This window comes from Bison bison, unplaced genomic scaffold (assembly GCF_000754665.1).
Source record: "Bison bison bison isolate TAMUID 2011002044 unplaced genomic scaffold, Bison_UMD1.0 scf7180017864203, whole genome shotgun sequence".
Taxonomy (NCBI): Eukaryota; Metazoa; Chordata; class Mammalia; order Artiodactyla; family Bovidae; genus Bison; species Bison bison.
In genome coordinates this window covers 7,388,953-7,408,867 of record NW_011494775.1, presented here as the reverse complement: position 1 = coordinate 7,408,867, position 19,915 = coordinate 7,388,953, and the positions used below count along the sequence as shown (strand labels likewise).

At 53.0% G+C, this 19,915-nt stretch overlaps 1 protein-coding gene across 1 annotated transcript; it reads right to left on the bottom strand.

Annotated features, from left to right (window-relative positions):
• Window positions 1–5,904: 5,904 nt before the first annotated feature.
• Window positions 5,905–16,055, bottom strand: THEG (theg spermatid protein). Its single transcript, XM_010844613.1, has 8 exons — window positions 15,711–16,055; window positions 14,785–14,901; window positions 14,572–14,643; window positions 14,093–14,154; window positions 13,367–13,436; window positions 12,177–12,294; window positions 9,274–9,433; window positions 5,905–6,197 (listed from the first exon to the last, which is right to left on the bottom strand). Exons 1-8 carry the CDS (start codon window positions 16,016–16,018, stop codon window positions 5,959–5,961), a joined length of 1,146 nt encoding a protein of 381 aa, XP_010842915.1. The 5' UTR covers window positions 16,019–16,055; the 3' UTR covers window positions 5,905–5,958.
• Window positions 16,056–19,915: the final 3,860 nt, after the last annotated feature.

Below are 19,915 nucleotides of genomic sequence, written 5' to 3'. Positions count from 1 at the left end.
GTGCATCATGCGAAATGCCAGACTGGATGAATCACAAGCTGGAATCAAGATTGCCAGGAGAAATATCAACAACCTCAGATACGCAGATGATACCACTTCAATATGGGCTTCCCCGATGGCTCAGCAAGTAAAGAATATGCCGGCAGTGCAGGAGACACGGTTCAATCCCTGGGTCCAGAAGATCCCCAGGAGGAGGAAACGGCAACCCACCCCAGTATTCTAGCCTGGGAAATCCCATGGACAGAGGAGCATGGCAGGCTACAGTCCCAAGGGTCGCAAAGAATTGGACACAACTGAGTGACTAAGCACACACACACACACACGGCAGAAAGTGAAGAGGAACTAAAGAGCCTTTTGATGAGTGTGAAAGAGGAGAGTGGAAAAGCTGGCTTAAAGCTCAACATTCAAAAAAAACTAAGATTGTGGCATCCAAGCCCATCACTTCACAGCAAATAGAATGGGAAAAGCGGAAGCAGTGGCAGATTTTATTTTCCTGGGCTCCAAAGTCACTGAAGACAGTGACTGCAGCCATGAAATTAAGACACTTGCTCCTGGAAAGAAAACCTATGACAAACCTAGATAGCATATTAAAAAGTAGACATCACTTTGCCAACAAAGATCCATATAGTCAAAGCTATGGTTTTTCTAGTAATCATGTACAGATATAGAGTTGGACCATAAAGAAGGCTAAATGCCAAAGAACTGATGCTTCTGAATTGTGGTGCTAGAGAAGACTCTTGAGAGTCCCTTGGACTGCAAGGAGATCAAACCAGTCAATCCTAAAGGAAATCAATCCAATACTTTGGCCACCTGATGTGAAGAGCTCACTCATTGGAAAAGACCCTGATGCTGGGAAAGGTTGAAGGCAAAAGGAGAAGAAGGCAGCAGAGAATGAGATGGTTAAAGGGCATCACTGACTCAATGGACATAAATTTGAGCAAACTCGGGAGATAGTGAAGGACAGAAGAGCCTGGTGTGCTGCAGTCCGCGGGTCACAAAGAGTCGGACACAAGTTAGTGACTGAACAACAACATAAACGGGGAAAAGGACAGTATTCTTCAAAAATATCAACACCATAAAAGACTGATCTGTGGAAATGTTCCAGATGTGAGAACTAAACACATTGCCTGATGCTGGGCTGGAGGGAAATCACTAGGTCAACTGACAAAGCTGAAACTCAGATGTAGGTGAAATAATACACTGTATCAGTATTAAGCTTCTTGGAATCAGTAGCTGCTCTGTGGTTCTGTAAGAGGATGTACTTCTTACAAAATTCACACTGAAGGCTTTAGGGGCAGTTGTAGGCAAAATATCTGTGTGTCCTAAAAATTGGTATATTAAAACACAATCCCCAGTGTGCTGGTGTTAGAGGAGGTGGGCCCTTGGCATGTGATTATATCAGAAAGGCAGAGCCCCCATGAAGGGATTACTGCCCTGATGAGAGAGACCCCAGAATGCTCCCTCAGCCCTTCTGCCCTATGAGGACACAGCCAGAAGATGGCCTTTGAACCAGGAAGCAAATCCTCACCAGACCACACATCTGCTGGCACCCCAATTCTGGACTCCAATCTGCAGATGAGAAACACAATCGCTGTTATTCATAAGCCCCTGGTCCGTGGCCTTTTTGTTAGAGTCGCCCCAGTGGATGATGACGGGGTCAAGGGCCACGACATATGCAGCTCACTCTCAAGATCTTCAGAAAGATGTGTTTTCTGTCTACAAAACACAGACATGGAAGAGAGAGCAAATGACAGAGCAGGTAGGCAAACTGCATGGCTGAGTCTGGGGGCAAGGTTTGCAGGGGTTTTCTTACTATGCTTTTTCTTGCAATTATTCTGTAAACCAGAATGATTTCAAATAAAGAGGACAGGAAAGGAAACTAGGAAAATAAAAAGCAGTGTCTTCGGCAGAGACGTCAGAGAGGGAAAAGAGAGCTGCAGAGGGTGTTCCCGGCCTTGGGAGCAGCACAAAGGATGCACCGTCCAGCAGGGCGATGGGCAGGGCCTCTGAGTCCCTTCTCCTGGCACTACTGTGCCTGGCCTGACAGTTGAGCAGTGGGCTAAGGTCTGGGCTACCCTCACAGCTAAGCCCAGCGGAGGGAGAGCTGGCAGAGGGGAGGGGTGCTGGGTGCTCGCAGCTCGGGGGCAGCGGTGCATCCACTAACCTTTCTTATTTTTTAGTGTTATTTATTCATTTTTGGCTGTGCTGGGTCTTCACTGCTGTGTGGGCTTTTCTCTAGTTGCAGCAAAAGGGGCTACTCTCTAGTTGTGCTGTGTGGGCTTCTTATTGGGGTGACTTCTCTTGTTGCAGAGCACGGGCTCTAGGGGGCTAGGCCTTCAACAGTGGCAGCTCCCAGGCTCTAGAGCACAGGCTCAGTAGTTATCGTCACAGGCTTAGTTGATCTGCAGCATGTGGGATGTTCCCAGACCAGGGATTGAACTCATGTCTCCTGCGTTGACAGGCAGATTCTTGACCACTGAGCCACCAGGGAAGCCCCCTAATCTTTCTGTTGCAAGTTCCCCCGCCCCACCCAGAAAAAGAAGCCCTGGAGGAACCATTTCCAGCAGACATCACCCTGACCTGAGCAGCTCCGGGGAGGTGGGTACTGTGGGTAGATCTGTGCCCCCAGCACACACCCCCCATACCCCACCCCACCCCCACATCACACACACAAGAAGTTTCCCCACTGCTGGGAATGCACAGAGGCCAACGGGGACAGCATGAGGCTCCAGAGCTCCCGCCGGACCTGTGGGGACTCTGTCGCCTCTGCTCAGAGTGCTGCCAGTGGTGACCCGAGGGCCAACCCCCGATGCTTCCCCGTCTCAGCCTCTGTCTCATGGTCTGGTTCCTGGGAACCTATAGCCCCTGACACAGAGCTTGAGTCATATTTTGAAACATTTAAAAAAGCATAAAAGAAGTAACACAGGTTGAAAGTGGTAAGGTAAAGGGCAAGAACTGAGCCTGACGCTGGTCCTGTCAGGAAACGTGAACAAGCCCATTTCTGCACTATCCAGATGAATCACAGGGCAGGTCCTGACCCTAAGCAGACATGTTGTTGTTGTTCACTCAGTCATGTTCAACTGTTTGCGACCCCATGGACTGCAGTGCCTCAGGCCCCTCTGTCCTTCACTATCTCCCAGAGTTTGCTCAAATTCATGTCCATTGAGTCAGTGATGCTCTCTAACCATCTCATCCTCTGCCACCCGCTTCTCCTTTGGCCTTCAAATCTTTCCCAGCATCAGGGTCTTCTCCAATGAGTCGGCTCTTCACATCAGGTGGCCAAAGTATTGTAACTCGATGAAGCTCTGAGCTGTGCCACACAAGCCCACATGAGACGGACAGTTCCGAGTGAAGGCTTCTGACAAAACATGACCCACTGGAGAAGGAAATGGCAGCCCCCTCCAGTATTCCTGCCTGGAAAATCCCATGGACAGTATGAAAAGGCAAAAAGATATGATGCCAGAAGACGAGCCAATAGCACAGAAGGTGTCCAATATGCTACTGGGGAAGAGTAGAGGGCAAGAACCGATGGCTCTTTTGCAGTGAGCCAGCATCAACCCTGAGAGTGAGGGTCACACAGAGTCTCCTCCGCCCAAACACTTTCCGGTTTACTGAGTCCTGGACACTTCAGCCTGCAGGTTCAGCGAGCAGCTGCCGGTCCAGGAGAACAGCCTGGACTCTGAGCAGCTTCACGCGGGGCTTAAACTTGTGGAAGCTGACTGCAGGGGTGGCTACGCTCACCTGCGTCAGTGATGGTAAAACCCAGACGGATAGATTTTCCTTTCTGTTCTCAACAAAGGAGACCACAGATCACACTGGACTCACGAAGTATACACGCCTCTTTATCCGCTCACCAAATCACGATATAATGGTTGACATGTGGGCAGTTAAGGTCACATTTTATTTCTTCGGGACATGTCAGTGTGCAGGTTGCTTTTTTCTCAGCTTGAAGAGGAACGCTAAAACACAAGGGGTCTTTGACAAGAGAATGAGTGTGCCGTTTTGGACACTCAGCTGGTTTAAAGCCTTGTTTTGCGTTGCGTCACGAGGTCCCTAAGGTTGACCACCCCTGTTGGTGGAGCTGCACTCTTTGCCAGCACAGCAGGTACCAAGGGTCTAAGATTTCTAACCTGCACTGGTTTCCTACTCACCACACATTAGTAGCTGAAACAACAGACCCTAATCCCCTGGGGGTCGGGAGTGTCTGCAGGGCCTCCTCCTTCCCTCCCAAGGCCTGAGGGGAGGCCATGGGGCCTTTCAGGGCTGCATCCCTCCTGCCTCAGGCCAGGGCACAATGCATGGCTTTGGTGTCACCCTGTCTCCTCAGCTTCTCTCTTAGGACATGCAACGGTATTGGACCCACCCAGGGAACCCACGACAACCTCCCTGGGCCCTGTCTGTGGAGCCCCTCTGCCGTCCAGCATGCCATGTTCCCAGGCTCAGGACTTGGGACCCAGACGTCTTTGGGGCGGTAATCAGCTGACCCCATAGTCCACCCTGCTGGATGCAGGCCACCCGGATTCCAGGCGGGACTCCTGACTCACTAAGGGTGTGAGTCTGCGTAGATATGCTTCTGGTCTTCATCATGACAATGGTACCCACCAGAGCAACAGGGAGAGACCAGGGGTCACGTCATCACCAGACGAGCGTGCATGGCCATCACCCTTCCAGCCCATGAGAAACCTGCACTCGGTGGCACCCACAGGCTCAGCGAGGCATCCATCCATCCATCCATCCATCTGTGCTGCCAGGTAATTCAGAGAAGATGAGGGTGGGTTTCTTTTTAACCTTTTTCTTCTGAACCTCTGTCCAGGTCTGCACCTATAATACTCAACAACTGTCCTTTATGTTACTGAGTGAAGTAGTGTCCTCAAAGCATCTGGAAATCATGGCTTGGGACCTGATGCATGGTGGGCTTGAGAGAAGACGTGAGAGCACTCAGCATGCCACCCCTTCAGGACCCAGCAATTGGTCCCCAAGTGAATGAGCAGGAGCCAGAGGCAAACAAGACTGTCTAGGACTGCAGATGCAGACAAGAGATTCTCCCACTGTGCTCAGCAGAAGAACAGCCCCAGAGACACCCCCCTCCTGGTCCCTGGGCCTATAAACATGTCATGAGGCAGAAGGGACTTTGCACGTGGGATTAAGCTAAGACCCCTAAGATGAGGACTACCCTGGATTCCCCAGGGGTCCCAGTATCATCACAGGATCCTTATGAGAGGGAGTGGCTGTGAGAGGCAGAGAGACAGGAGATGCTGTGCTGTTGGCTGTGAGGATGGAGGGAGGGGCCACAAGCCAGGGATGCAGTGCCTCTAGAAGCTGGAAAAGCCCATGCTCCCTGGGAGCCTCCAGAAGGACCAGCCCTGCCCAAGCCTGGATTCAGCCCCATGAGGCCTGAGCTAGACTCCTGACCTCAGGATTGTCAGCGAATGAATCTGTGTGATTTCTAGCCCCCTGTTTGAGGTGACTTATTCCAGCTGCTGTAGGAAGCTCACATGGTGATGAGGACTGTGAGTCTTTCACCAACTCTGTGACCCTGAGTCTCCACCTCAGCACAGTGGTCCTCACATGGGGACTTCAGACACTGATGGTCCCCAACAGGTTCCCCCTGCAAAGATCAGTAAATTGTGCAGCAGGCATTTGCTGGCTCATCACAGAGCTCGAGGTGCTGTGGACACTATAGATCAGCAAATCAGGCCAGAAGGACTTGGAGGGGAATTTCTGACATGGGGAGTGGGAGGTATGCTGTCCGAGGGGCTGGCGATGGCAGGGGAACATGAGTGGGAAAAAAGGCTGCAGGATTGCAGGCTGGATGCAAACATAAACATCATTATTATTATTTTCTCCTTTTTCAGCCACTGTCCTCCCGCCTCCAGGCCAAGGCGCTCAGAGCCACACACAGGGTCAGGTTGCACTTGGGTGTTTACTGGGAACGGGCTCAGGGGCCAGGCCTGAGGCTCATGCTTTCTTGGTGATGGTCTTGGGGGTAGCGAGCTCGTACAGGCGAGGGGACGCCTGCGCCACCAGGGCGGCAGGGGACACGTGGGAGGGGTCGTAGCCCTCATTCAGGTCCTTCCGCACTCGGGGTTTTGCCAGAGACAGGATGCGGGGACTAGCCACTGCCTTCTTGGTGACCTCCAGCACCTCCCAGCGCGGGTCGCGGTCAGGAACACACTTGTCCGACTGGACCTTGGGCACTGGAGGGGGCGGGAGAGAGGGCGCAGTGTCAGCAGCCCGAGCCCCCCTCCCCACGGAGAGCGATCTTCTGAGTCAGAGCTCCCAAGTTCAGTGTCCTGTCCCTCGGCAGATGATGGATAAACACACGTGTCTCTCCATACACACGAGCATCACTCAGCTGTGAAGAGAAGCCCTGACACTCGCTACCACATGGACGGATCCTGAGAACACGATGCTCTGTGAGAGAAGCAGACACAGAAGGACACATGGGGTGTGATTCCACTGGTGGGAAACGTCCAGAACAGGCTGACCCACAAAGTGAGTGGGTTCCTGGTGGTCAGGGGCTGGGGAGGGGCTGAGGGGGCCAGCCGATGGAGATGGGGCGTCACTGTGGAGTGGTGGAATGTTCTGGACTTGATTTTGTGGGACATAGGGAACAGACTGGTGGGTGCCAGTGGGGGAGGTGGGAGGGAAGGGAAGGATTGGGGGCTTGGGGTAAGCAGATGCAAACTATATTATACACAGGATGGACAAACGACAAGGTCGCACTGTAGAGCACAGGGGACTATAGTCAATATCCAGTGATACCTGGAGTTCTGCTGTTATGTTCTATAAGTCAATGGTATGTGGCAGCCAGGATGGGAGGGAGTTTGGGAGAGAACAGATACATGTATGTGTATGCCTGAGTCCCTTCACTGTTCACCTGAAACTATCACAATATTGTTAATCAGTTATATCCCAATACAAAATTAAGAGTTGAAAATTCCTGTGATAAAAGATAATGGAAAAAAATATGAAAAAGAATGTGTATAACTGAGTCACTTTGCTGTTCAGCAGAAATTAACACAATATTGTAATTCAACTACACTTCAATAAAATTTTTTTAATAAATAAAATAATATATAATTTTTTTTAATAAATAAAATGGGTTGTAGTAATGTGCCCATGGCTGTCTGTGAGTGTACTGGGAAGTACTGAACTGTGTGTTTTGAAGGGTGAGCATAAAGAACAATGTCTCAAATGGTCACAGGCCCAGACAGGGACTGGAGGGGCAGACATAGGTGCCCTGGTAGCTGGGGGTGAGGCAGGGGCTCCATCAGCCCCACTGCCCATGCACCTGTGGCCCCAGCTGGGTCCTCCCCATAGGGTCCACCAGCTACACATGACCAGCACCCCATATGGACTGGGATTTTATCTTATTTAATTTTAATAAAATCCATTAATTGAATTAAATCAATAGGTTGATTGACATTCAGTCCATTTCAGTCATGGACAGACGGGTCTCAGAGTAGACCCGTAGCTTAGCCTGGCCCACCGCTCACTGGCCAGGACCCCTGGCCCTGCTCCTGTTTGGACCCCCTACCTCTTCACCACCCCTTCCCCCACAGTGGGAGCCTCAGGGCTTGGCCCACATGAGGGCCAGGAGCGAGTAACCGCTGGTGACTACTGGTGAGCACTCCTGTCTCTAGGCCCTTCAGTTTTGAGGGTTTCCTTTCCAAACCCCTCTTTGCCCCAAGACTCTGCAAATGCAAAAAGGCCGTCTCCACTCAGCAGAGGAGCTGCAGCTCCGGGGAGAGGCACTCAGTGAAAACAATGGGAGCCTGTGCTGAGGCCCCCAAAGAGGGTACTTGGGGGGCCTTGGGAGGACCTGCCAGAGCCCACCTTCCTGGAGTCCTCAGGGAGACTCAGGGGCTCCCCCTGTTGTAACATCTGGGCTCTGAAAATCTATCGGTCACAAGTTAACAGTGCAACCTGTCCACAGCCACACAGAACCCGTACTGCATGGACCAGTGTTGCCCAGGGACCCTGCACTGTGTGTTTCCTCTCTTCACTTTTTAAATGCTGGTCAGAACCATCAGTGGGTGGGAGTCTGCAGTTGGAAATACACAGCCCTACGCCAGTCTTATCCATACATACACACACACAGAGGGATGTGCGTTGATAACATGCTCCTGTGAAGCCTGGATGAATACACACACATGTGTATGTACAAATGTACGTGTGCTTATGTTCCAGATGTGTGTGTCCATGCATGTGTGTGTGTGTGAGAGAGAGGCAGAAGTGCGTGTGTGCTTGTGTCTCTGTTCATTTAAACAATTTTTAACAAATTCAATGACTACTTTAACGAATATTAAGGGGCTTCCCTGGTGGCTCAGTGGTAAAGAATCTGCCTGCAATGCGGGTTCAATCCTTGGGTCGGGAAGATCACCTGGAGGAGGAAATGGCAACCCACTCCAGTGCTCTTGCCTGGAGAATCCCATGGACAGAGGAGCCTGGCTACAGTCCATGGGGGCACAAAGAGTTGAGGACGCAACTGAGCGACTAAACCACCACCAAGGGAACAGATGAATGAATCAACAAACAAAAGAAACTATAAGCAAGCTCGAAAGAAAAATGAATGGGAAGAAGTTACTTTGCAAAGTGCTCGACAAAGGGTTAGTGATCATCTTACATAAAGAGCTGCTGCAAATTAATTCCCTCCCCCAATCCCCCAATAAAAACAGGAAATAGGAAACTGAGAAAAAGACACAGCAGAGTAAACCGAAATGGCCAGTCAAGCTCCCTGGTGATCCTGTACCAGGAGCTGGGGCACACTTGAGTTTCCCAAAGCCCCTGACCACCTTTAGGTGGTGAGATCCCTTTCTTCATGCCTTGCTACATTTTTCAGATTCCCTACAATTACTGCATATTACTTCTGTTGTGGGGGAGCCAGGTCTTCCTTTGTTTTCAAGGACAGGCAGAGACTCTGGCCAGCACCCTTAGGTCCCAGCTTGGCTCTCCAGGCACTGGCCTGCATCCCAGGTTTCCCTTTTGTGCCTACGTGCCATGCTGGAAGACCCACTCAGATGACGCACTCGGCTCAGGCCCACAACCTCCATCCCAGGGGGAGTGATACCCTCTGCCAGCCCCCAGGGAATGCGAGCAGATGCAGTATGAACTGCCCACAGGGATTCAGACAGTGGGTCTGCAGGTTAGTGGGAGTCAGGGGAACACGAATCTTGTAGAACCAGCTCCAAGTGGACCGGCTGCTCCCAACTGCATCCAGTGTGGAAGGGTGCTTCATGAGACATCGGGCACCTCCCGGGACCCACTTACTGGCCAGGTGAAGAAGGCGGTTATAGTCTGACACGTGTGGCTTGGGTTTTGGCACGGGGTCCCACTCTTCCAGCAGGGTGGCTGGAGCCTTGGGCTTTGCCAGTCGGATGATCCTCGAACTGGGAATGGCCATCTGGGCTGCCCTGGACACTTGGGACACCTAGAAACAGAGTTAGAGGGAAAGAGTAAAGCAGCCTGAGCTGTTTCACACACCCCTGGGTCAAAAGATCCCGTAAGCAACGCTGAAAGACAAAAGACTGGCTAGGAAGTTAGACTGCAGTGTGTTCAGCAAAGGATTCAGATCAGATCAGTCGCTCAGTCGTGTCCGACTCTTTGCGACCCCATGAATCGCAGCACGCTAGGCCTCCCTGTCCATCACCAACTCCCAGAGTTCACCCAGACTCACGTCCATTGAGTCAGTGATGCCATCCAGCCATTTCATCCTCTGTCATCCCCTTCTCCTCCTGCCACCAATCCCTCCCAGCATCAGAGTCTTTTCCAATGAGTCAACTCTTCGCATGAGGTGGCCAAAGCACTGGAGTTTCAGCTTTAGCATCATTCCTTCCAAAGAAATCCCAGGGCTGATCTCCTTCAGAATGGACTGGTTGGATCTCCTTGCAGTCCAAAGGATTCTCAAGAGTCTTCTCCAACACCACAGTTCAAAAGCATCAATTCTTCGGTACTCAGCCTCCTCACAGTCCAACTCTCACATCCATACATGACCACAGGAAAAACCATAGCCTTGACTAGACGGATCTTTGTTGGCAAAGTAATGTCTCTGCTTTTGAATATGCTATCTAGGTTGGTCATAACTTTCCTTCCAAGGAGTAAGCATCTTTTAATTTCATGGCAAAGGATTAGTAGGCATCACATATAAAGAGGTTCTCTAAGCCAATAACATGAAAAATCAGTAGGAAATAGCTAATCATGAAGGAAAGTAAGCCCAAAGGATCAATAATCCTTTCTGTGCACCAGGGAAATGTAAATTAAAACAGCAAAATATCACTCCATGCCAACAAATTTGACAAAAGTGACCAAGTCTGGCTTTATCCAGCCCTGGCAGGAAGGTGGGAGGACAGAGACCCGATGAATGGCTGGTAGGAGGGTAAATTGCGCAAGCACTTTGTGTGAAACATTTAACATTTTACAGAAGCTCTCCACTGGGTGCACCCTGCTGGGTACTGCCCAGAGGCAGAGGATTGGCTGAAATGATCCTTAGGGCCATCATTAAAATGTGTGTCTCTTTCCTCCTGAACTTGTGCTGCTTAGAAATTACATATACTACTCGTACCAAAGACATCCTGGTGTTTACAATTTTATGTCCCTCTCAACCACCCATTCCATCCCCACTCCTTTCTTCCCCTCCTTCTCTCCCCCGTCAATGGTCCACACAGCTCCAGTCACCAGCTGAGGTGGATAAATCAGCCTGCAGTCCTACCCTCAGGGGACCGCCAGCCTGGAGGGGTGACAGGCAGGGAAAATTCATTCATCCACACATTCAAATAATATTGATGACCACTCCATGCCCTGTGCATGCCAGGGCCGGAGACCTGTTGAGGGACCTTCATTTAGTCCCCCAGGAGGCACAAGGGAGAGTAAGGGTGGAGAAGGGCCTATCTTGCCAGCTTTCTCAGGCACTGGGGAGCCACAGAGGGTGCTGGAGCATAAAAGGGCTTAAAGGCTGAACCAGCAGAGGCAGGGCGGGGGGTCGGGAAAACAGCAGGTACACCTGCTGGGAAAAGCTGAGGCCAGACTCTCCTCTGGATCCTTGTCCAATCCAACTGACTGTGAAGCCTTCTTTGAGACAACCGGGGAAATGGAACATGGATTGGGGATTTGAACACTAAGGTATTATTGTTAAATTCTTCTAGTTGGACCATTGTTGGTATGTTTATTACTTTATTTTTATTTTTTTATCTTTTTGAGAGTTGTGAGTTAGCTTTATTTGGGGCAAAATGAGGACTGCAGCCCAAAGGATAGCTCTGAAAAACTGCTCCCCATTGTTGGTATGGTTTTAAACCATCACAAACCGTGTGATGTCTGAATTCAGTTGTAAAATTCTTCAAGTTAGGAGCGGGCGGGGAGGGTTGGTCTATCAAACAACCACACAAAAACACCCAGGGACAAGCTCTTCAATGTATGTTAAACCACATGGCCCAGGACTTCCCAGGTGGTCCAGGGGTTAAGACTCCCCCTTCTAATGCAGGTGGCTCAGATGGTAAAAGAATCTGCCTACAATGCAGGAGACCTGGCTTCGATCCTTGGGTCGAGAAGATCCCCTGGAAAAGGAAATGGCAACCAACTCCAGTATTCTCGCCTGGAGAATTCTAAGGACAAAGGAGCCTCAGATCAGATCAGATCAGTCGCTCAGTAGGCTACAATTCATGGGGGGTCACAAATGGTCGGACACAACTGAGCAACTAAGACTCTTACTTTCACTTTTCCCAATGCAGGAGGCCCAGGTTCGATCCCTGGTCAGGGAACTAAGGCCCCACATGACATGGGGAGAAATAAGGGCCAGATTCAGGATGGACTGAACTCTGGTGTCACCTCTGAACCGGTTGTCATGCACTCATTCAAGCAGATGGCTTGGGGCTCCCCTCCGCGCTGACCTGACCGGCAGCGGAGCGTGGTCCCTGCCCCCCTTCAAGGGGTGGGAGGAAAGTAAAGGGTGGGGGGTGGGCGTGGAGGGGGAGTAAAGGGAGTGGGGGAAGTGGAGGGGCGGGGAAAGTGAAGGGGCAGGGCTTCTTGAACCTACACTGGGACTCCCCATGGCTAAGAGAAGCAGCCACACGCCTGTTCCCTCTTGTCCTTGTGTGTCCTCTGAGCCCCTGGGTGGGGGTGGGGGGCAGGCGGGCCCCCCAGAGGGAGCCAGGGAGCTCCAGGGACGGAAGGGCACCCACCTCGGACATGTTTATGCTCCAGATGTTGTTTCGGACCTTAGGGGTGGCCAGTTCCCGTAGGCGGTTGGACGCTCGATACTCCAAGGTAGACCGCGGAATGGGCCAGATAGAAGTGGTCCTAAGGGAGAGCCTAAGTCTGAGACCCCAGCCAACCCGGGGGCCGTGTCTGTGTGTATCTGAGACCCTGGCCCTGCAGGAAGATGTGTCTGTGCACACATATGCGACTCCTCTCTGATTCTGGGGTTCAGGGAGCCTGGTGCAGAAGAGGGTTTTCTAATCCCTCCAAGATGAGTCCTTAAAAGACCCCTAACAGAGCCCCACCTTCCTTTCAAGGATGGAGCAATGCTCTCCTGGGTCATACCCTCCCTGCCACCCCCACAGCCCCCGCCATCAGGATGGGGTAAGGAGGTGGACCAAAGGGATGAAGTGAGCCCTGCCTGCCCCTCAAACTCATGTCTCAACTCTGCCTCTGCCCCAGAAACAGCCTTATTTCATTGATCCGAGGCCAATTCCTCTTTTATTTTCACCTCTATGAGCCTGGCATGCAGTTCTGTAATCTGGGGTGACCTCTGTGTGACCTGTAATCTAGGGTGAGGCTGGAATGAAGCAGATAAATGCTGTCAGCCCAACAGAAGGCCCAGTGCCCTCCCCTCCGGGGCGAGCACGACAAAACTGTTTGTATGGAGGTCACTCCAGATCACAGGTCCCACAGAGGTCACCCTGGATTACTGGTCCCTCAGAGGTACCTCCATATTATGCTCTGACCAGCATTAAGGGGAAAAGCTGTTGTCACAAGACCGGCACAGAGCCAGTGGCTGAACCGGTTAACACCCATAAGTGGGACTTCCCTCAGTCACTTATCTTTCCATGTGTGAATGAGAGATAAAAGCAGAGTCTGTGTGGAATAACTTCAGACCCCCCATTGGCCATCATGGAAGCCCCATGTGCTAAGACAGAGTCGCACCAGGAGGCAGGCACCTAAAACTGTAAATCTCACAGCCACCTGCTGCCTAGGGGACTCGAGCACCTGCCTTGAGACCCACCAGCATCCCATCCCGTCTGGGCCACTGGGCCTCAAAGGCTTGGTGCCCAAGGCCCAGGCCGCGCGGATGGTCACCTGGCCCCCAGACCTGGGCCCTCCCCTGCTACAACACCCTGATGGAGAGAGGTCTCTGCCCATAACCCCCTACCTGTTGTTGTTGTAATACTCCGAGTAGAACCTCTTGGGTCGGGCCAGCTCCTCCACCCGGCGGGACACCTCTGCACAAAAGGAGAAGCAGCTGCCCTAGAAAGCTGCCCTCCCCTCCCACCTAGGGCTCTCTTCCTCCTGACCTGGCTTCATACCAGGTGACAGCTCATACCAGACACCCCCACTGGGGACCACAGGACACATGAGGGGGGTTGCTCAGGCCCCTCGGCTCCTTGGCCCTACTGTGGATTTGGGCCTGAAGTCAGGATGGGCCTGGGCTTGAAGGGGCCTCCGTGCTAACTGGGGGTGGGGAGAATTCTAAACCTGAGTGAGAACTTGCCCTGAGGCTCTGAGTGTCTCTCCAGATACAAGCTCTGGAAAGGAAGGGGTCTTTTGTGAGGTTCATACTGACACCACTTTGGCTGAGATGCAAACTGCGATTTCCCCTGGAGAGTTTGCTCCCACCCCTCCCCCAGGACCAACCTCCAGCTAGGAGAGGAGACACCCTCCTTGGAAGACTGGGGGGACACTCCTGAAAGACAGGGGAGGGGCAGTCCCACAGGGACCCTGAGAGGCTTGGGCCTGGGAGGCCCCAAAGTCTACCCTATCAGAGCCAGGCACAGGTCAGGGTGAGATAGGGGCAACCGGGCCATAGGCACCAGGCCAGCCCCAGTCCCCACTCCAGCACCCCCACAAAGAAGCACAGGCAAAGGACAGGTGGACCTACCGGGCACTGTGATGGTGAGGGTGGTGTCCTCGAGAAATCTCTCTGTCCAGTACACGGATGGCCTGGAACATAGCCAGCAGGGCTCATGAGGGGAGCCAGCCCCAGCGGGTGTACCCCACTCAGAAGCAGAGCTCAGGGCACCCCATGAACACAAACAGTGGGAGGAGTGCAACTAGAGGGGGAGAAAGGGAGATAGCAAGTGGATGGCAGCAGAGGCCGGTCAGAGAGGAACAAGACAGGGAGGCCTTAGGGGCACGGGAGAGCATAAACTATTTAGCAAGGCTGGTATTCAGAGAAAGAGGGAGCTGGGAAAAAAAGAGGCATAACTGAGAAGAGAGCCCAGGCGGTACTGGCACAGACCCACCTCAGGCAGGGGCTGGGGTCCAGAGCTCCGGGTGGAACTGAGAATCCTGGGGTAGGGCCCAGTGCAGAGCCCTCAGCGCTCCCCCACCCAGGAGAGGAGGGGGCCCCAGACTCACCAGTAGATACAGAACTGCAGGCTCCGCATGCGCGGGGACACCCAGGCATGGCCCCTGCAGCAGCACCCCATCCTGCGGGAGACAGGCCTGCCAGCCTCCGCACTGGGCTCTGCTGGACCAGGTCGGTCTGGGGCTGCTGCACATCCCCTCTCAGACTGCCCCCCACCACCACCACACCCACCAGGCCAGCTGCCCGCCAGCCCGTTGCCTCACCTGTCTTTTAAGATTTGCCAGTTGGTCTTGGGCTTCGCCAGCTCAAAGAGCCGCCTCCTCTTCTTTCTCTCTGGGCTCGTGGAGGTGCGAGGGATCCTCTGGGAGATGGAGAGCCGCCTGGGGGGAGGTGGATGGTGAGGTCGAGCCCTTGCTCCCCGAGCCGGCAGCCCCACCCTTCTGCTCCCGTCCCGTCCTCTAGAGGAGAACCCTGCACCACCAAGACCTGGTCTGAAATTGTAGCTCTGCCACCAGCCAGTCCCTCAATTCCCCACTGCTGGGCCCCAAAGGCGACGCTGAGCCAGGGCGAGTGCCCCCAGGAAGCCCCCAAGAGCCCCAGACATCCCGTCTCCCCTCCTGGCTCCTACGAACTCCCCAAGCCCCACCCACGCCCCCATTCCCCTGCCTGACCAGCCACATCACATGCCATCTGTGTACTCGTCACACCAGCTCTGTGGGAGCTGGAAATCAATGTGCCTGGAGGGCAAAGGCCCCGTCTGTGTCCAAGGAGATGTGTGCTGACCCAGGAGTAGGGGCTGAGGGCTTCCAGCCAAGGAACCCAGGCATATCCCAGGGCACAGGGTCCCACAGGTAGGAGGGAGCACCCACTCATTTTCCAGTGTCCTCCTCTCACCCAAAAACATTTCTGGTGATTTGTGGTACTTGGAAAGATTTCAGCTTTAGAGCTTCATTTTCTGTCTGTGGATGGCTGCTCACAACCTCTCAACTCTGCCATCTGACTTCTGCCCGCTCCAAGTCTCCTGCCACATGGACAGGGGCGGTTTGCCAACATCCTCCTCGGGGCAGCAAGGAGCTGACCCCTTCATGCTTAAGAGTGAGGCCACAGGTCCAGAGCCCCCAGGCCAGTGCAGCCACCCCCAGGGACACCGCTGCCACACCCCAGCCTGGGCGCCCGCTCCCCGGCCCACCTCATCTCAGGCACGCCCTCCTCCATGTCTTTCTCCAGAACCCTCTCAAGCTCCAAGAGGGCCTCTTCTGGGTTCTGGGCATCCACAGATTCTTCCCCAGCCACCTCCTCTGGGGGAATCTCCTCTTCTTGGTCTTCCAGTTTCAGGTCCCTATCATCCAGACCCTGGAACTTGGGGTCCTTGGACCCTACATTCTCATATATTGTGCCCTGGAGGCCCAATGAGACATCATCCTGCCCCCTCTCTGGCTGGCCCTCGGCCTCCGATGTGTGGTGGTTATAGAACGAGTTTTGCTGGTGGTCCCCCATGTGCCAGGCCCTCCCCAGCCTTGCTCCCGCAACACCCAAATGTGTCTGTGGTCACCCAGCAACCGGAGAATGGCCTGCCCGCATTCTCGGCCCACATTCCACCCCCAGCACGCCTGTCTGCAGGTGCCTCCCCCCCCCCAGATGTAACTGGGGCTCCCGGGGCCACCCAGCCCTCCAGCCTCACCTGCTGGTCCCTTTCTGCTGCTCTGCCGTACTGTCCCCTAAACGTGTGTGCACTCCTCTGCCCACACTCATCCTGGGGGGCGCCTCCTCTGGAAGGCAGACCGATCCCTGGGCCTCTCTGCATCTTGGCATCTGGCATGACTTTTCTGTGGTGTTTGGCATGGCCTGAGATGATGTCACTCACTTACTCCTTTCTTCTTCAGTGTCTATGTCTGCCTCGTAGAAAGTGGCCTTCCCAGGCCAGGGGCTGAGAGCACCCCATTCACTGGGGCCTGGGGGTGCGTCTTGGGGAAGGGCTTCTGCGGGAGCACACCCAGCCCACCCTACACTTCCTCTTAGTCAGGCCTATTTGTGCTCAGATGGGGGAGTTGCCGCTGGTGGTAACAGTTCAACAGGGGTCCCACACCCTCCCTGGGACAGGCTCAGAAATGGGACTGGAGAGGGTGTCTGCAGGGGCTTTGAGGGATGGCATCCTCTGTCTTGAAAGGGGACAGGAAGAAGAGACTCTCTCTCTTCTTGGTTGTTTCTGGGACTATGTGTGATGTCTGGAGCTCAGGCAGCCATCTTGTTCCCGGTCACAAGTCCATGTGCCTGATGCACGGTGAGGCCAAACAAACCATAACGTTAGAGCCTGAAGCAGAGAAACGTTTATCACAGGCCATACAAGGAGAGGGGTGGCTTCCACCCCAGCACCCTGAACTCCCCAGAGGGATTCAGTAAAACCTTTTTAAGGCCAGGTAAGGGAGGGGTGTGGTTGTTGTTGCAGACTTGCTGGCACAGGCCGCAGAGCATGGGGTTAAACAAAGAAGCAGATGTAATGTGGAGTTAGATTTGTTTTTCCCTGTCACACTGTAACCCTGAGACCAGCAGGATTTGAGCCTGAAATGTTGTTGAGCCTCCGAACCTGGCAACCCTGGAGCCCTCTGTCTGGGCTTCCCGTTACTTGACACATTAATTCTCTTGGGAACTTGGGGGGGACTCTCTTGGTGGTCCAGTGGTTGGAAATCTGCCTGCCTTCTCAGGGGACAGGGGAGTTGATCCCTGGTCCGGGAAGATCCCCGTGCCACAGAGCAGCTAAGCCCGTGTGCCACAATTACTGAGCCTATGCTCTAGAGCCCAGGAGCTGCAACCACTGAGCCCACATGCCTCAACTACCAAAGCCAGCGCACCCTGGAGCCCACCGTCCACAACAAGAGAAGTCACTGCAATGAGAAGCCCAAGCACGAAACCAAGAGGAGCCCCCGCTCACCACAACTAGAGAAAAGCCAGTGCAGCAATGAAGACCAGCACAGTCAAAAATTGTTTTAAAGAGCTTGTATTCCTCCTTGGAAGTACATTCTTAAAAAACATAAAAATTCTTTTCATTATAAGAAAAAAAAAGAGGAAGAGGACAGTGATGGTGTGAAGGATTCAGGGTGGGGATTATAGACGGGGACATTACTGGTAATGTTCTCGTTTGTGGGTGTTCTTTACAGTATGAATGAGTGGATGGTGGGATGGATGGGTGAATAGATAAGAGAGGGTCACATATACACAAATGAACTTGTCTATGAAACAGAAATGGACTCACAGGCATGTGGTTGCCAAGACGGGGTGGGGGAGGGATGGACTGAGAGTTTGGGATTAGAAGATGCAAACTATCATACACATGATGGATAAACAACAAGGCCTTACTATATAGCACAGGGAACTATATTCAATATTCTGTGAAAAAGTGTAATGGGAAAGAATATGAAAGAGAATATACATGAATAGCTGAGTCACTTTGCTGTACAGCAGAAATTAACACAACATTATAAATCAATTATACTTTAATAAAATAAAATTTTAAAAATGAGCAATTGCTTGAAATCCCTCTCAAAAAAAAAAACGAGGGTCACATAAGGGGAGGGGAAGGAGAGAAGAGGAGAGAGGCAAGCAGTTGGGTGACCACTCTCCTGTCTCTCCAACTCCCTCCACCCAGTTTATTTTGAAACCACTCCACATTAAGCAGGAACCACAGAAAAAGGGCCCCTGGAGAACGGCATGGCAATCCGCTTCAGTACTCTTGCCCCAGAGAATCCCACAGACAGAGGAGCCTGGCATGGGCTCCTCTGGGTCCCATAGGGTCCATAGCGTCCATAGGGGTCCATAGGGTCACAAAGAGTCCAACACAGCTGAAGCGACTTAGCACAGCACAAGCAGAGAAAGGCACCCCTGATTTGGGGAGCACTGAATACATCACTCATTTCAAAATAGGGAAGCCAGGCGTCGGGAGGCAGAATATGGACCGGAAGCAGAATATGGACCAGAATCGAGGGATGCTGCCTGACATGTGGCCATCTGGCAGCTCCCTGCCCCCACTCCCAATCCAAGTGGGGGTGCTTTGACCAGCAGGATGGAGCCAAAGTGAGGCCCTGGGACTGACTCCTGCCTCTGCCCACTGTAAGGGTCACCAGGGAGGAAGGCTGACTACCCTGCATCCACCACGCTGGGCGGAAGTCCAAGCAGCACACCGAGGTCTGGATCTGGAAGGTGTGGGTCAGTGCCCAGTGAGACTCCCTCCTCCCAGCTCGGAGCCCGACAGTGAGGGAAGAAGCCACATCCAACACTCCAGCCCCAGCAGATATGGTGTGTCCAGACAGACAGCAGTCCCGCTGAGACCGGCCCAGGGGCCAGACACACAGGAAGTAACAGACTGTGAGTTCAAGTGGCAACTTGGGGCTGTCTGCACCCGACAAGGCATCACTGAAGCCCACCCTCCCCATCCAGTCCTGGGTCCTGAGGGAGTTTGTCGAAGTGGCTCAGGAAGGTCTGCAGGGTCCCTGCCACCCGCCACCCTGCCTCCATCACCCTGCAGGGGCCCCCTCCGTGCCCCTCATCCAACTTTTTGCGGCCCAAGGCCAAGCTCCTACTACTCGCAGCACAACAGGAAAATATGAAGGGTTGGGGCAAGGAGTAGCGACTGTATCTGGAAAGCTAGAGAAGACAGTGGACTGTGCCCCAAGAACCATCTTACCTGAGTTAGGATTCAAGCTTCTTTTCTACTAAAGGGGAGGGAGTAACAGCAAGCATTTCCTGGTTCCCGGCAGCCTCCGACTTCTTCCTCTTGCAGCTGTTCATAGCTGGGCCTGGTCAGGCAGTTTTCTGTGAGCTAAACGGAGGTATTTTGGCTTAATTCTCATTACCTGGGATGCTGCGCTCCCAGAGATGGGCCATTGTGTGTAATTTAAGTTTAGAGGCAACATCCTGCAGTGATTAGCTTGTAATAGAATATGAAGTTTCTCCCCTATTCCACCAACCTGTGCACTCATCCTTCCCTTGGTTTTCATGTGAATGAGTTCCCCAAAAGGCACCTTAGATATCACCTCCTCCAAGAAGCCTTCCTGGTCACCCTTCTCAAGTACAGCTTCCTTGTTTTCCTACCTAAATTTGTTGCTGTTGTTGAACGGCATTTACCATGACCTCACATAGTGCATTTTTAACACAACTGTTGTCTTGTTAGCCCATTAGGATTGAGGTTCCCCTGGAGCCAGATGCTGCCTGGACTCCCCGCAGCAGAAACAGAGCTCCATGAGCGCAGGGAAGAGGCTGCAGTATGATGTGATGGACACAAGATGTCGCTGCTCTCAAGGGCACGTTGGTCCCTCCACCCGGGCGTTAACATTGGACCTCATGGACTTCCCAGTAGCATCTCCTTGAAGGCCCACCAGCCACCCCCCCACCACCTCCCAT

Coding starts and splice junctions, on each gene's coding strand:
- THEG (XM_010844613.1), bottom strand. CDS start 16,018: ATGGGGGACCACCAGCAAAACTCGTTCTATAACCACCACACATCGGAG. Junction 14,902..15,710: donor GAGGGCGTGCCTGAGATGAG/GTGGGCCGGGGA, acceptor ACCTCCCCCCAG/GCGGCTCTCCATCTCCCAGA. Junction 14,155..14,571: donor CTGCAGTTCTGTATCTACTG/GTGAGTCTGGGG, acceptor GCTATGTTCCAG/GCCATCCGTGTACTGGACAG.